The 16,192-nt window shown below is 42.3% G+C and overlaps 1 protein-coding gene across 2 annotated transcripts; it reads right to left on the bottom strand.

Annotated features, from left to right (window-relative positions):
* Positions 1-57: 57 nt before the first annotated feature.
* Positions 58-13,530, bottom strand: FAM216B (family with sequence similarity 216 member B). Of its 2 annotated transcripts, XM_040267194.1 has the most exons (5): positions 13,401-13,528; positions 10,859-10,970; positions 7,377-7,497; positions 5,054-5,303; positions 58-865 (listed from the first exon to the last, which is right to left on the bottom strand). In XM_040267194.1, the coding sequence occupies exons 1-4, from the start codon at positions 13,439-13,441 to the stop codon at positions 5,086-5,088; spliced, it is 492 nt and encodes a 163-aa protein (XP_040123128.1). In that variant the 5' UTR covers positions 13,442-13,528; the 3' UTR covers positions 58-865; positions 5,054-5,085. The 2 variants fall into 2 exon arrangements, with proteins under 2 accessions (XP_040123128.1, XP_040123127.1); XM_040267193.1 differs by lacking the exon at positions 58-865 and having other exon boundaries at positions 4,924-5,303; positions 13,401-13,530.
* Between the last annotated feature and the right edge of the window lie 2,662 nt (positions 13,531-16,192).

The raw sequence follows: 16,192 nt of genomic DNA, 5'->3' as shown, positions 1-16,192 counted from the left end.
TCCATACAATGGAATGCTACGCAGGCCACACAGTGAACCACAAGAGTGTCACGCTAAGTGAGAGAAGTTGGATACAAAAAACTGTCTACCCTGATTCTAATTATGAGAATTCTAGAAGAGGCAAAACTATGGTGATAGAAAGCAGGTCAGTGATTATCATGGACCAGACTTTGAGGGAGGAGATTGTTTATGGAAGTACACAAGGAAACCTTTAGGGTAACAGACTGTCCTATATCATGATTGTGGTGGTGGTTTCATGACTGTATTCATTTGTCAAGACTCATTGAACTTTGAGTACATTTACTGCATATAAATTATACTTCAATAAAACTGTTTAAAAGGACAAAAAGTTTAAGTGGCCACGTAAAGAATTGAAGTAATAATTCAAGTTCTTTTTTCCTTTGTTTTTATGATCATGGTGTAATAATTGGTCATTGTTCATTCAAAACCTTTTGTTTAAATGCGAGAATACATAGTACCAGAGTGGTTGGAGATATGTGAACTGATATGGTTTTGGAATTCTCGGAATTACTTTCTGTGCAGAATAAAATGATTATTAAAGGAAAAGCAATAAAAATATGTTGCTTTCAAGCTTACATATATATTATTAAAACTCAACAGTAAGCTCAGCAATTGTTTAGACCTTAGGCCAACAAAAAGATTTTTGGTAAAGGAATATTTTGTCATTCATATTGTTTAGAATTGCTGGCTTATAGTGATGATAGAATGCAGACCAACATTTAATCAGCTTTATTATTATCTTAAAATCCTTCCCAGACAATGCACCCCTATCGCTGGCATCTGGATGAACTGCTCCTATGCACTGTTCTTCACAAACAAAAAGTAGCTGTGGCCTCCTGGAACCCTAGAAATAATAGCACAAATTCATAGACCAGTCTGATTTGCCAAATCTTTCAGTGTTTTATGTTATTCCCTGGTGGCTCAGACAGTAAAGCGTCTGCCCATAATGTGGGAGACCTGGGTTCAATCCCTGGGTTGGGAAGATCCCCTGGAGAAGGAAATGGCAACCCACTCCAGTACTCTTGCCTAGAAAGTTCCATGGATGGAGGAGCCTGGTGGGCTACAGTCCATGGGGTTGCAAAGAGTCGGACACGACTGAGCGACTTCACTTTTCAATGTTTTATAATTATTAACAAGTATTATTGATTATCTACCACAGACCAGGCACTAGTTCTGGGTACCAGCACCTAGTCTGTGGTGCTAGTCACTTCACTGAAAATGTTAGTAATCTCAAGGACTTTAAATTCTGATGATGTCTACTGACACTGAAAGGACAAGCAATAGAGTCTCCGACAGGTCAGCACTGTAGACCTTCCTAGAAGTTACAGTTCGCCCTTTGTTTCATCTCAACCATCTTTCTCAGCAACCCCCGGGTGATCACCTTTTTCCAGTATCACAACCAATCATATTCCTCATACACTTTGGGTGTGGGGTTCAATAGGTGTGACATTATCCTCTCAGAAGAGAGATCCAACAAGTGGGACCTTCTGCACCAACTTCGATTTATTTGTTCTTTTGTGCCTTGTACCATCCACTTGATAATTAGCTTTCACAATTTTCTATCAGAAACAAAGTGCTGCTGAAGTTTTTTTTTTTTTTAATTTATTTATTTTTAATGAAGGATAATTGCTTTACAGAATTTTGTTGTTTTCTGTCAAACCTCCACATGAATCAGCCACAGGTATACATATATCCGCTCTCTCCTGAACCTCCCTCCCATCTCCCTCCCCATCCCACCCCTCTAGGTTGATACAGAGTCCATGTTTGAGTTTTCTGAGAAAGTGAAAGTGAAGTCACTCAGTTGTGTCTGACCCTTTGCTACCCCATGGACAGTAGCCCATCAGGCTCCTCTGTTCGTGGGATTCTCCAGGCAAGAATACAAGAGTAGGCAGCCATTCCCTTCTCCAGGGGATCTTCCTGACACAGGGATTGAACCCAGGTCTCCCACACTGCAGGCAGACTCTTTACTGTCTGAGCCACCAGGGGCTCCTGAGTTTCCTGAGCCATACAGCGAGTTCCCGTTGGCTGTCTGTTTTGCATATGGTAATGTAAGTTTCCCTGTTACTCCCTCCATGCATCTCGCCCTCTCCTCCCCTCTCCCCATGTCCATAAGTCTGTTCTCTATGTCTGTTTCTCCATTGCTGCCCTTCTGAAGTTTTTGATATAGGAATGCTGCTCAGAATTATAAGTGGCCTCCTTGATATTCTGCATCACTAGCTAAGGTTTTCATAGCAGGTATCTGTGCCCATCAAAAAAGGTCTAAGCTGAAAGTGCCTGCAAGAGTTTCAAAAGGATAAATGCTCCTTTGATGGTTAAAACAGGCCAAGTTAGGTCGACCACAAACCTCTGTGCCTTAAGAGGGCTACCCTATATAGCCCACCCCAGTTCCATTTGATTTTTTTTTTCTTCCTTTTAAGCCCACCTAAAGGGCTTCCCTGGTGGCTTAGGAAGTAAGGAATCTGCCTGCAATGCAGGAGACCTGGGTTCAATCCCTGGGTTGGGAAAATCCCCTGGAGAAGGAAATGGCAACTTTCTCCAGTATTCTTGCCTGGAGAATTCCATGGACAGAGGAGCCTGGGAGCTACTGTCCATGGGGTTGCAAAGAGTCAGACACGACTGAGTCACTTTCACAACAATTCTTAATCTAGAAACATAGAGCTCCTTCAGTTCAGTTCAGTTGCTCAGTCATGTCCGACCCTTTGCAACCCCATGAATCACAGCATGCCAGGCCTCCCTGTCCATCACTAACTCCTGGAGTTTACCCAAACTCATGTCCATCAAGTCGATGATGCCATCCAGCCATCTCATCCTCTGTTGTCCGCTTCTCCTCCTGCCCCCAATCTCTCCCAGCATCAGGGTCTTTTCCAATGAGTCAACTCTTCGCATGAGGTGGCCAAAGTATTGGAGTTTCAGCTTCAGCATCAGTCCTTCCAATGAACCCCCAGGGCTGATCTCCTTCAGAATGGACTGGTTGGATCTCCTTGCAGTCCAAGGGACTCTCAAGAGTCTTCTCCAACACCGCAGTTCAAAAGCATCAATTCTTTGGCGCTCAGCTTTCTTCACAGTCCAACTCTCACATCCTTAGAGTACATGAATTGGGGCCTGGATTCATAGAGATCAAGAAGCTTCTTTGTGATTAAGTGTAGGAACCCAGTACAGTCAGCACTGGCTTCCCCAAGACTTCCAACCACACACCCTCATCCCTCCCAAAGAAAAGTAGATCAGATCTCAGAACCAGTACTGGGAGTCTTCAGAATCTCACATGAACTTTTACATCTTCTCTGTTAATAGTTGTAGGATGAAGATGATGATAATCATCAATGAGTTTTTTCTTTTGAGATTGCAGCATCTTCTTCTCAGATCAATGTTAGCATATTCCTTGTCAAGCAAGTTAATATTCCATCTCAACCAACTCCTTTTTATAGGCTTGACAATGTCATTGAATGATTTGAATGAGAGAAAGAGGTTGAACGATTAGAAATTAGATGAAGAAAGACATTTTTACATTTTGACTTTCTGTGAGCACTGCTGACTTACTTTTAACACACAAAAAAATCACTAGTGACGTAACTATTAAATGTCACTAACAAAATACTCTGCCATTTGTATGGTGATCTGACTCATTGTTATCTCGTTTTTTTGCTTATCTGTGTAGTCTTAACTAGTTGGGTAGCATCACCTCCTCAATGGACATGCATGCATGCATGCCAAGTCACTTCAGTCATACCCAGCTCTTTGTGACCCATGGACATTAGCCTGCCAGGCTCCTCTGTCCATGGGATTCTCCAGGCAGGAGTATTGAAGTGGGTTGCCATTTCCTTCTCCTCAGTGGACATGAACTTGGGCAAACTCTGGGAGGTAGTGAAGGACAGGGAAGCTGGGCAGGCTGCAGTCCATGGGGTCGCAAAGAGTCAGACACGACTTAGTGACTGAACAACAACAGTGGTTTTAACACCATTAAGGCCATAAAAGGTCCATTCTTTGAGGTTATTTCTTCTGCTGCTGAGACTATCTTCAGCTGCCAGGGGAAGATATGTGCACGAATCCTCTTACCCGTGCCAAGGTCAATTACAGCTGTGTAGAAGGAACCCAGCTGTAGCAGGTTGATAAGTTTCAAGAGGATACAAAGTGACTGCGTTAGGCAAGAACCAGAAGATTTGGGTCCAAGTTGAATGCTGTTGTTTGATGGGGAAGTCAAGAGGACGGAGCCCATGGAAAGGCACGGTCCAGCACCTGCTGAGATGGTGTGGTCCAGAAGCCATGCATGCCCAGTGTTCCCTCTGTGTCGGTCTGCTTATTTTCAGTATACACAGCAGGGGGCTTGCAAAATTGTTCACCCAGTGACAGAGGACCTGAACCCTCTGGTCACTTGTCCTCTTCCTGTGTTCCTGGGGTTTCTCTGGAATGTTCTAATTCAAAGGAAGCTTTTATTCCAAAAGCTTTAAAAGTCATTTTATTCTACGGATTATAGTTGGAATGAAAGTCTTGCTTACTCTTTTTTTAAAAATTTATTTATTTTAATTGGAGGCTAATTACTTTACAATATTGTAGTGGTTTTTGCCGTACATTGACATGAATCAGCCATGGGTTTACATGCCTTGCTTACTCTTTAAAAAAATTTTAATTGGAGGAAACTTGCTTTAGAACGTTGTGTTTGTTTCTGCCAAAGAACAATGCAAGTCAGCCATAACTGTACATATATCCCCTCCTTTGTGAGCTTCCCTCCCTCCCATCCAGGTCACCACAGAACGCCAGGCCAGGCTCCCCGTGCGATACAGCAACTTCTCACCAGCTGTCTGTTTTGCACCTGGTAGTGCGTGTGTGCGTTGATGCTACTTTCTCCATTCATCGCACTCTTCCCCTCTCCCATTGTAGGCTTGCTTACTCTTAGCTCCATTGCTCTTAAACCTTTCTACTTGTTCTTGCTGGCAAAATGCATGTGAATGGGAGAGATTATTTCCAAGTGTGGGGTTTGTATTAGACGTTATTCTTTTATTTACTTCTATTCAACAGATATGCACTCAATACTCACTAGATGCTAGGGGAACGTGGGCACCCACTTGTTCAGAGCTTGTGCACAGCCTTGGACCTGAGGGATGGGAGCCTTGTGCTTTTGGCCCTGAGTGGAATCACACACACAGGTCTTGCTGAGGGCTGTGTTCTTGTCCTGCCCGCGGCTCTCTGGGGGACGGTTCTATGAGGACCTGCCTTGGCTGAGGCCCTTTTGGTTGAATCTCTTAGTACGGCCGCACAGGCCAAGGCTTCCCGTTGAGTAATATAGCCTGGAGGGAAGAAAGGAGATAAACTTCAAAGTCAACAGCTTTACAAAGCAAACAACTCTGCAAATATCCACATAGGCACAAAATTCCTTCTACTTTGTATGGTAGAAACAATTATGTTTAGCATTCTCAAATTGTACAGTTTTTCAGGGTATGAGGTATGTTTTTCTTCTGGTACATTTCTCATTGAATAAGTTCGTAAATTAATTAAATGAATAATAGTCTGTAGTTATTGCCAAATAGACAAATATTTGGAGAGGGACTTGAGCCATGAGAAATCTTCACATGAGTTGCTTATCTTTAATAGCAAACTTGCTTCAGATAGAAACAGATACATTTGGTCTCGGTGTTTTTAAAGTGCAGTCTGCAGACCCTGCACAACAGAATCATTTGGTTGAGGCCACACTAATAATGCTCTTTAAAAATGCAGGTTTCCGACTCTATTTCAAAGAACTTCTGAGTCAGAAACACAGGAGGTTAGGCTTGGAAGTCTGTATTTTTTTTGGGTCCCGCTGCATGGTATGTAGGATCTTAGTTTCTAGATCAGGGATCGAACCCATGCCCCCTCCATTGGAAGCTCAAAGTCTTAACCAGTGGACCACCAGGGAAATCCCTGGAAGACTGTATTTTCATAACATAGACAAGTGTCTTATGGGCACTAAACATTGCATATCTCTGTTCCTGGTTTCATTGGCTTCTGTGCAGTTTTACTCTACAAATAAGGCTACCAGATGATAATCCTCATGCTTTCAGTCAGGCACGGGGATCCGGCTAAATTCTGGTTCTGCCATTTACTAGTTTCATGACCCTGGTCAAGTTGTTTAACTTACTCATGTGTCCAACTCTTTGTGATCCTGTGGACTCTAGCCCACCAGGCTCCTCTGTCTATGGGATTTCCCAAGCAAGAATACTGGAGCAGGTTGCCAATTCCTTCTCTAGGGGATCTTCCCGAACCAGGGATTAAACCCGCATCTCTTATGTCTCCTGCACTGGCAGGTGGATTCTTCACCACTAGGGCCACCTGGGAAACAAAACCTTGCCCATATGGGGCGTGAACCCACAATCCTGAGATTAAGGGTCTCATGCTCTGCTGACCGAGCTAGCTGGGCAGCTAATCAGAGATCTCCTGCAAACACTCACTTGTCTTGAGCACTTCTCCCTTATTAGTGTTGTTCCTGTATTTGCACAAAAGGAAAATGCTGTTGTTGCTTGTTCTTGATTTTAAATCATTTGCAAAAACTGTGCTTTCCTTTTGTGCAAATACAGGAACAACACTAATAAGATAGATGTGTAAAGACAAGTGAGTGTTTACAGAAGAAAGGCTCTGTTGGAGTTAGAAGAGTGTAATAAGTAGGAGGCAGAGACTGAGAACATCTCCTGGAAGAAAAGGATTTTAATAATAACTACCTTTCCATAGACCGTTGCTTACGATCTATGAAGGTTTTCCACAACCATTCTTTCAGGTTCATAAAATCCCATGTGGTTGTGGAATAAGAGAGACGGCAGACCTTGGGGTGAAGACGTGTGATCTTTGGTGTGATGCTCCTCACTGATGTTTCCTCTGTGTGATCTTGATCGTGTCCTGTAACCTGTCTGAGCTACAGTTTCCCACAGCAGTAAAGTGGGGGTGAAAATGAAATATTTTGTGTAGAGCTCATAGCACAGTGTTGGAAACATGGTAGATACTTAATAAACATAAGCATTATTGCTGTGACTTAAACAAGCTAGTGAGTCTGCACGACCAGCGATGGGCTGAGCGGTGGGTTAGCCTAGATCATCTGCCCAAGCCCATTGCTGCTTCCACTAGATCAAGTGCTTGTAAATCTGAGAGTTGTTGACATTTGATAACAAACCCTACTCCAATTTCTTTAAGCCCTCTTAATTTCCCCATAAAGCCTTGCTTTTTATTGTCAGAGAAAATCATTTTTAAATTGACCTACCAACCGTGTTGATAAAACAGCAGGCTGACAGGAGGCCATTCTTCTTGAATTATTTATCTGGAAACCCGACTTCCAGCTGTAGCTTAGGAGTCCCCCTTCCTGAGATGCCTGGTTCCGGTCGGGTAGTTAAACTCACCAAGCAGCTGCTGGTGCTGAAGGCTGTGAATGTAGCGGGTCTGCAGGGCCTCCCACTGGGGCCTGGGGCTGTAAATCCTCATGATACTGTAAAAATAGCGCTGCTGCCCTTGGGTTAGGTCCTGCCAGAGCAGAGCAGGGGACTCTGGTGAGTTGCTGGACTTGAGGATCAGAGTGTGATGTATTCAAAGCTGACTCACACAGAAATAAGATGCTTCTCCCACTGTTTCTCTCCCCTTGCCCCTCTCTCAGTGAGTTTCCTTTCACCTCCCTTAGTTTACTTAAACCATCTTCCACTGGCATCTGTAATGGTGAAAATGAGTTAAAAAAATAAAGATTCTAGGTAGGTAGGTCACAGTATTAGGCTGAGGGAGATCCAAGGATTTCAATATCTGATGCTGAAGCTCCAATACTTTGGCCACCTGATGCAAAGAGCTGACTCATTGGAAAAGACCCTGATGCTGGGAAACATTGAAGGCAGGAGGAAAAGGGGATGACAGAGGATGAGATGGTTGGATGGCATCACTGACTCGGTGGACATGAAGAAATTCCGGGAGATGGTGAAGGACAGGGAAGCCTGGCATGGTGCAGTCCATGGGGTCACAGAGAGTCAGACACGACTTAGCGACTGAACGACAGCAACCTGTACTGATCTGTTGTAATCCTTGTTGAGGAAGGTAGACTGAGAATCTGCACAGGGCCTAAAGTGTGCCAGGCCTCTGGAGAGTAAAAGAACTTTCCATTCAGAGCTCTCAGCGTAAGCAGAGAAGATAGATGAGCGGATGGGTAATGTGATAAGCATTCAAGGTCATTAGTGAAAAAGTGCTATGAAAACAGAGAAGGAATATAAGCTCATGTTAAGGAGTCAAGGAAGCTTCCTGAAAGAGAGGACCAACACGTCTGAGTCTGCCTTATCAGGAATATAAGCTCATGTTAAGGAGTCAGAGAAGCTTCCTGAAAGAGAAGACCAACATGTCTGAGTCTGCCTTGTCAGGAGAGATTCCCTAAAGGCGCTAGAATATGAATTCTCAAAAGGCATCAGCATCACAGGAATCTGTGAGAAATGCAGATTCCCAGGCCTCACCAGACCTACAGAATCTCTCCTACACGGGGAGAGGGGTGGGAGACCCAGGACTCTGGTGACCTCCGGGTGGTTTTGACACTTGCTCCATAAAATTTGGGAAACCACTGGACTAGAAGAAAATGAAAGGCTGATTAGAGAGAGAAAGTGGTACAGATTTTCTTCTGGGGTACAAAATATCTGAATATATGGGGAACCAGACTTTTGGCATTTCTTTTTTTTTTTAACTTTAACCTTGTGGCTCAGGCAGTAAAGAATCTGCCTGCAGTGCAGAAGACTCAGGTTTGAGCCTTGGGTTGGGAAGATCCCCTGGAAAAGGAAATGGCAAGCCACTTCACTATTCTTGCCTGGAGAATTCCATGAACAGAGGAGTCTGGCCGGCTGCAGTCCATAGAGTCACAAAGAGTAGGATACAACTGAACTACTAACACTTTCACTGCAATTACAAAAAAATTTATTTTAACCAGGATATAGAGTCTGAGCTGGAAAAGCCTCTAGAGTGGGACAGCGGAAGATCACGGAAGCCTTTTACGCTACATTAAGAGGTTAAAGATTATCTTTACTATGAAGAAACACTGGTCTTTCTTTAAGGCAGTGGTTTCCAACAGGAGTGATTTTGACCCTCAAGGGACATTTGGCAGTGTCTGAAGGAATTCTTGGTTGTCAGAGATGGTGGGAAGGAAGATGGTTGCCGCTGGCATTCAGGGGTTAGAGGCCAGGGATGCTGAACATACACCAGTGCCTCTAGACAAGAATTACCCAGGCCCAAATGCCATTCTTTGAGCTGACTGGATCTGCATTGTCAAGAGCACTCTGGACCTGCTATGCAGAATGGCCTTAAGGGAAGACAGACCACTGGTAAGGGGACCATTTGGAAAGCTACCACCTAGTGCAGGGAGGAACAGTCAGGGCTGCATTACAGTTGCTTTTATATATTTGCCTGATATATAGCGATGAGGAAACAGAGAAAGTGGCATCAACGTTTTAGAAAAATCAAGATGAAATAAGTCCGTGTGTGTGTGTGTGTGTGTGTGTGTGCTAAGTTGCTCAGTCGTGTCCAACTCTGTGACCCCATAGACTGTGGCCCGCCAGGCTCCTCTGTCCATGGGATTCTCCAGGCAAGAATAGTGGAGTGAGTTGCCATTTCCTTCTCCAGGGGATCTTCCCGACCCAGGGATTGAACCCATGTCTCATATTTTCTGCATTGGGCAGGCAGGTTTTTTTACCACTAATGCCACCTGGGAAACCCAAAATAATTTCACCTTAGGCTAAAACATTCAAAGGAATGACAGAATTTCAAAACCAGTTGATAACCATGTAGTAAAAAGTAAACTTAAGATAATTATATATAAGCTAAGTGAATTTTATCTGCTAAAACATTTTGTGTGGTGTTGAAATCTGTCAGTTTTTTTTAAAGATCTAGAGACCTTAAACTTGATATTACAAATATATTCAGAGAGAAAGTAGCTGAGCCAAGTACTTCACACTTGAGATATTATTTCAGTTTTACAGTTTCCAAATTAGATGTTTTAAAAGATAATATATTTGAAGAAGAGAATAGATCCCTAATTAAGCCTTTTCAAATGATTGAGAACAATATAACATGAAAATTGCAATCCATTTCAAGAGCAAACCTCCAAAGTGCAATGGGAGTTTCCATTATATAAGATAAAACCTTGAAAATTATAGTTTTATTTTACAAGGGGGAAAAAAAAAAGCATAGTTCTTTTCCTTAGGAGAATACCATCTTCCTAAAGGAGAAGTAATAGATAATGCTTTTTTCCCTGATTTTATTTTATTTTAAACTTTTTATTTTGTATTGGGGTATAGCCAACACAGCTCAAAACTCAGAGGTGTGGGTTTTTAAAAAAAGCTTTTTTTTAATACTGGAGTATAGCCCATTAAGAATGTTGTGATAGTTTCAGTTGAACAAGGAAGGGACTCAGCCATACATATACATGTATCCATTCTCCCGCAAATTCCCCTCCCATCCAGGCTGCCAAATTATGTTGAGCAGAGTTCCCTGTGCTGTATAGTGATCCTTGTTGGTTACCCATTTGAAATACAGCAGGGTGTACCTGTCCATCTCAAACACCCTACCCATCCCTTCCCCTCATCCTGCCCCCTGGCAACCGTAAGTTCGTTCTCTAAGTCCATGAGATAGCAGATGACATTTTTGATGTTGTTACCCTATTGCTTAGCTTTCCTTAAGGGGAAGAGTTCCTAAAGGGGGACGGATGTAGGATTAGATTATCCGAGTGCTCCTTCATTCTCTCAGACACACTGTTGACACACAGCGAGGGTGTGCGTCGAGCCCTGTGTTCTCCCTAATGCCAGGTAAACCCTCACCCCCTGAAGAAGAGCCAGAGAAGGCCCCTCCATCTGTGAATAACATGCTGCACCTTCAGCAACGGCGTGTCAGAGGCAGAGCGAGGGACTCGAATGCAAGGAATATGTGGCACATTGCGCAGCTTTTGTTGTCTTTTCCATTTTTCTCCCATCTTTATTCTGTGCCTAGAAGCAACAACAAAGCACAACATAAATTTTCATGTTGTTCAAACAGTTTTGGGGGATGTACCTGAGTAAGTAAGCAATCAAGTAAATAAGTAAAAAGATAGATGCTATTTATTTCAAGGGAAAAGACATTTTCTCAAATGTTTCCATAGAATTGGACCTCACCAGACTTCTTAATTCTGCATTTTTCCCAATTTTCATCCCTTACTTGTTCCATCGCCAAGCCATGTCTGACTCTTTGCTGTAGCCAGGGACGACAGCACGCTAGGCTTCCGGTCCTTCACTATCTCCCAGAGTTTGCTCAGACTCTTGTCCACTGAGTCGATGATGACATACAAACATCTCTTCCTTGGTTGCCCCCTTCTGCCCTCAATATTTCCCAGCATCAAGGTCTTTTCCAATAAGTCGGCTCTTCACATTAGGTGGCTGAAGTATTGGAGCTTCAGCTTCAGTGTCAGTACTTCCAGTAAATATTCAGAATTGATTTCCTTTAGGATTGACTAGTTTAATCTCCTGGCTATCCAAGGGACTCTCATGAGTCTTCTCCAGCATTATAGTTTGAAAGCATCAATTCTTCGGTGATCAGCCTTCTTTATGGTCCAGTTCTCACATCTTTACGTGACTACTGGAAAAACCGTAGCTTTAACTATACAGACCTTTGTCAGCAAAGCGATGTCTCTGCTTTTTAATATGTAGTCTAAGTTCATCATAGCTTTTCTTCCAAGGAGCAAGTGTCTTTTAATTTTGTGCTGCAGTCACCATCGCAGTCATTTTGGAGCCCAAGAAAATAAAATCTGTCACTGATTCCACTTCTTCCCATCTATTTGCCATGAAGTCATGGGACCCAACCCGAGGGAATAAATCAGAGTCCTTTGTCTTTCTGCTTACTCTGCATTTGGAACAGGTGGGTTGTAAAACCACATCGGGTCTTAACAGTTATTTCTTGATAACTCTAAATAATAGTTATTACTTTATCTGATTCTATAAGTAATATATATCATTTTTGAAAATTTTAAAATAGAAGAGGAAATACGATCATCCATAATTTAACAGTGCATAACTATTGTCACTTGATTGATTCATTTTACTATTTATTCCCTGTGTACATCCACTGTGATATTAGAACAGGGAGATCATCCTCTCTCTGTTATGCACCTTCCTAGCACATTTAATAGACTTTGAAAATATGATTTATCATGGCAGTATCTATATCTTTGCATCATTTTCCATTTCTTGCACATTCAGATTTGCTGTTTCCCAACCTGGTACTATTAAAGAAGCTGTTAAATCTGGCCATGTTTCTAATCTGACGAAGATGCAGAATGAAGGCGCCACAGCTACTACGATTAAGTCTCATTTCCTTTCCATGCAATTCAGGATTTAGAATCTGAGGTGGATAGAATAATTTAAAAATTAACCATCAAGAAAGAATAAACATATTGGAGCAGGGTTAACATGGCAGAGTGGAAATCCCAGCATTTCTCCTCTCTTCCCTCCTTTGCCCTTGCCAACAATGTCTACCTCATTGGTTTACTTGATTACCTGAAATGTTTTAAAAATTCATTTTACTGAAGTATAGTTGATTTACAGTGTTGTGTTGATTTTGGCTATACAGCAGAGTGATCCAGTTGTACGTATATATACATTCCTTTTCATATACTTTTTCATTATGGTTTATTACAGAGTGTTGGGTATAGTTCCCTGTGCTATAGAGTAGGACCTTGTTGTTTATCCATTCTGTATATAATATGATTAGCTGAGATTTGAAAATAGAATGCTCTCACTTTAGGCCAGTTCCTCCTCGCTCCTCTACCTTATTGTCTGCTCATGCGCACGTGCACGCAGGAGCACCACAGTACATGCCCTTAAGAATTTTAACGTGAGAAATCTCTGGTTCCAAGTTTACAGAGCTAAGGCTCAGATTTTCCAGAAGAGAAATTTATTAGGGAAACGTCAGTCGGCATCTTTGTGTGTCTTGTTTCCTTAGTATAAACTTATAATTTAGACTATAAGTATTTTATTCAATACCACTTTCCTTCCATGTGCTCTCCGGAAGGCATCCCAACCAAGATACACTCTTTTAATGTTGATGGTGATAGACGCCTACACTCTACCTTGTAATCAAATCATCTCCATATCCCTCCTCCCATTTTCCAGGTCTGTAGAGCAGAACATAAATATTCTTCAAAGCTGGAAAGATTTTTTTTTTCCTTTCCTCAAATAGCATCAGGAAATGACTGACAGCCTTTCGTAGGGCAGCAATTCATGTGTGCTTTCCTTGGGCTATTGCTAAGGAAATCCATCTTACCAAATCAAGTGGTCTGCACTTGATAAAGTTTGATTAAAATGCTTGCAGAGCTCAGGGAGGAAATATCTACCAAAAAAATTCTATCTGAAACAAAAAGACAGATTTGCTTAAAAGAAACTTACCCTGTATTGTAATCTCCCCTCTTTAAAAAGCTGGGATTCATATTCAGTGTAGCTTTTCCTGCAAGGTCTCTTTCTTCATGGGGTGGTGGCGGTACAATCCTGTGTGTTGATAAGCTGATATCCAAGCAACATCATGTGATGAAGCAAAGAGCTGGGAGATTTGGCTGCTCGCCTTTCCCTGCTTCTAGGCAACATGCAGCTGCACAGTTTAATCTTTTATCTTTTTTTCCCCCCAAATTTTATAACTAATTAAGTGTCAACTTCTAATCTACCATATCTGCATTCAGTGCAGACACCAGGAAGAACAGTACATGGAAACAGAGAGACTGAATATTAAAGGTCAAGAGATCCATCAGGGCAACAGCCCATTACATGTGTATTTCTCAGATTTGGAATCAGTGATCCCCATCCCTGTTGCTCAGAAGGATGAGGGAATAATTCCTAAATACAGAGGTACAGGCATAAACTTGTGGTAATCTATGGAGTGGTCCCATATTTTAAGATAATGTTCTGTTCTCAGTTTTTGGAGGAGTGTGCTATTCTCCATGTTTGATCTTGATTTGAGGGCACATGATGAAGAACTTATGCCAAAAGATTCTTGCCCACACGGACGTCATCATCGTGAGCCTCCCATTGTAACCTGACTCATGAGAGCAATCTTATCACTTCCTCTGGGCTAGCGTTATGACTACAGACTACTTTTTTTCAGATTGTCTGCAAAAATGAACAGTTCCAAGGGAAAATGGAAGAAGAAATAGCAAAAAAGAAAACCACAAATTCAAGATTCTTCAGAGGCTAAAGGGAAGAAAAATATAGGGAGATAAAAGTGATGAATTGTATAGCTTAAGAGAGAAAAGACTCAACACACAAAAATAGTTTGCATTTTCCCACAATAATTTAAGTGCAGACCTTCTGGGGAATAAACATGATACAAGCAAGAGTCTATAAATGCCAGTGAATACCCCCAAACCTCTCAGATTCAGGTCGGAGAGGTGATTCTCTACTGAGAGAGAAAGATCAGTTGTCTGCAGAGTTGACACTGTCTGTTGAGTCTCCCTTGAATGTTTTTCCAGGATGTGATGAAATGCCTTCTAGGGCTCACCACATCTGCTGACAGTTACACACACATGCTGATTCATAACAACATGATCACTCCCTGCCAGGTAGGGAAAACAGAGACAGACCTAGGCATTTGACTGAGAGGGAACTGAATATAAGAAATAGAAAAGTTTGGGAATGGCCTGCATGGGAGCAAAACAAGAAAGGTTAGCTAATCCAAAGATTGGCAATTGCACTAAATTACTACTGCACCTAGAGCTGGCGGTCAAAGGGAAAAATGATTTCAACCAGAGCCCATGAACACTGGGCCACAGAGGCTACTTCTGTTGGGCCATTGCTGCCGAAACAGCGCCCCAGGACCTGGTACTCACTCACTAGTCTTGCTTCTGTGTTCTTTCTGAAACTTTATTACTGCTGCTGTTACCGCTGTTGCTGGCCTGGCCGCTACCATTGCTAACATGGTCGCTGATACTGCCGCTGTTACAAGCCCAAGCAGCGGTCATTCCCCTTCTCCTCTCCCCCAGATTTCCATCTCCTGCATCCCAGTGGATGCCAACTGGTGAGGAATTCCAAGATGTATTTTGCAGTCTTCTCACGACTGTGGTAAGGGCTTCCCTGGTATCTCAGATGGTAAGGAATCTGCCTACAGTGCAGGAGACCTGGGTTCAATTTCTGGTTGGGAAGATCCCCTGGAGAAGGGCATGGCAACCCACTCCAGTATTCTTGCCTGCAGAATCCCATGGACAGAGGAGCCTGGCAGGCTGCAGTCCAGGGAATGGCAAAGAGTCGGACATGACTGAGTAACTAACATTTCCCCTTTCTGTAGTGAAGAGGAAGGGTAAACATGTAGAAGGGTAAGCATGAAGCTGAGAGATAAAAGACACCCCTGCACATGAGAATGCCATCAACAAAAATTTAAGAGATACCTCATGGATCTGTGAAGTCTGGTAGAAGGCTGAAGGACTTAGACATACAGCCAATGTTTGCCTAATACCACAAAAGTTTTGTAAGAAAAGACAATAAAAGATTATCACCTAGCTCAAACCCATGGTTACCTGAAGTCTATGATTTCTCCCCTTAGACTCTGGAACTAAAAGGGAATTCAAGCAACATATCTGTTGCTATAATAGAAAATTACTCCTCTTATGGAGCCATTATATGCACACAGAATTCATGCATCTTGATTTCTGTCACTGGGGTATGTTTCATTTCCATCCAGAATACTGCTTAGTTGAGCAAGGGAGGCTTTAGTTTCACAAAGACTCGTGCTCATAATTCTGGAGTAGATGGGTCTTATTATACCAAGTCACTGACCTTCTGACAAGGCTCCTGGGAAGGCTGCGTGCAAGTGTCTAACAGGCCATTCTCATCAGTCCATAAATTTCTCAGGCATTTCCCAATTCACAGAAAATGTGGGCGTAAAGCTTAGGTCCTTACCCATGAAAACACTCTCTGCATGTATTCTGATTTTTTTTTTAAGTGAACTGAATAAAAATATCATCTACTACTTGACAGTGGCTTAGGGGAGCAACTTATTTACTGAGATATAACTGACATAGTTTAGATTCAGTATTTGTATATTTTGGAAAATAATCACAACAATAAGTCTAGTTAATATCCATCCTTGTAAATATTTATAAACATTTAAAAGATCAATACTGACAGCTATGTCTTGAACAGTCATTTCTTTTTCTGTTGTTATTAGGGATAGAGTTCTGGGGCTTTTAGATGTT

Source organism: Oryx dammah, unplaced genomic scaffold, assembly GCF_014754425.2.
Source record: "Oryx dammah isolate SB20612 unplaced genomic scaffold, SCBI_Odam_1.1 HiC_scaffold_24, whole genome shotgun sequence".
NCBI classification, from domain to species: Eukaryota; Metazoa; Chordata; class Mammalia; order Artiodactyla; family Bovidae; genus Oryx; species Oryx dammah.
The sequence above is the reverse complement of the archived record's forward strand: the minus strand, read 5'-3'. Positions and strand labels throughout refer to the sequence as shown.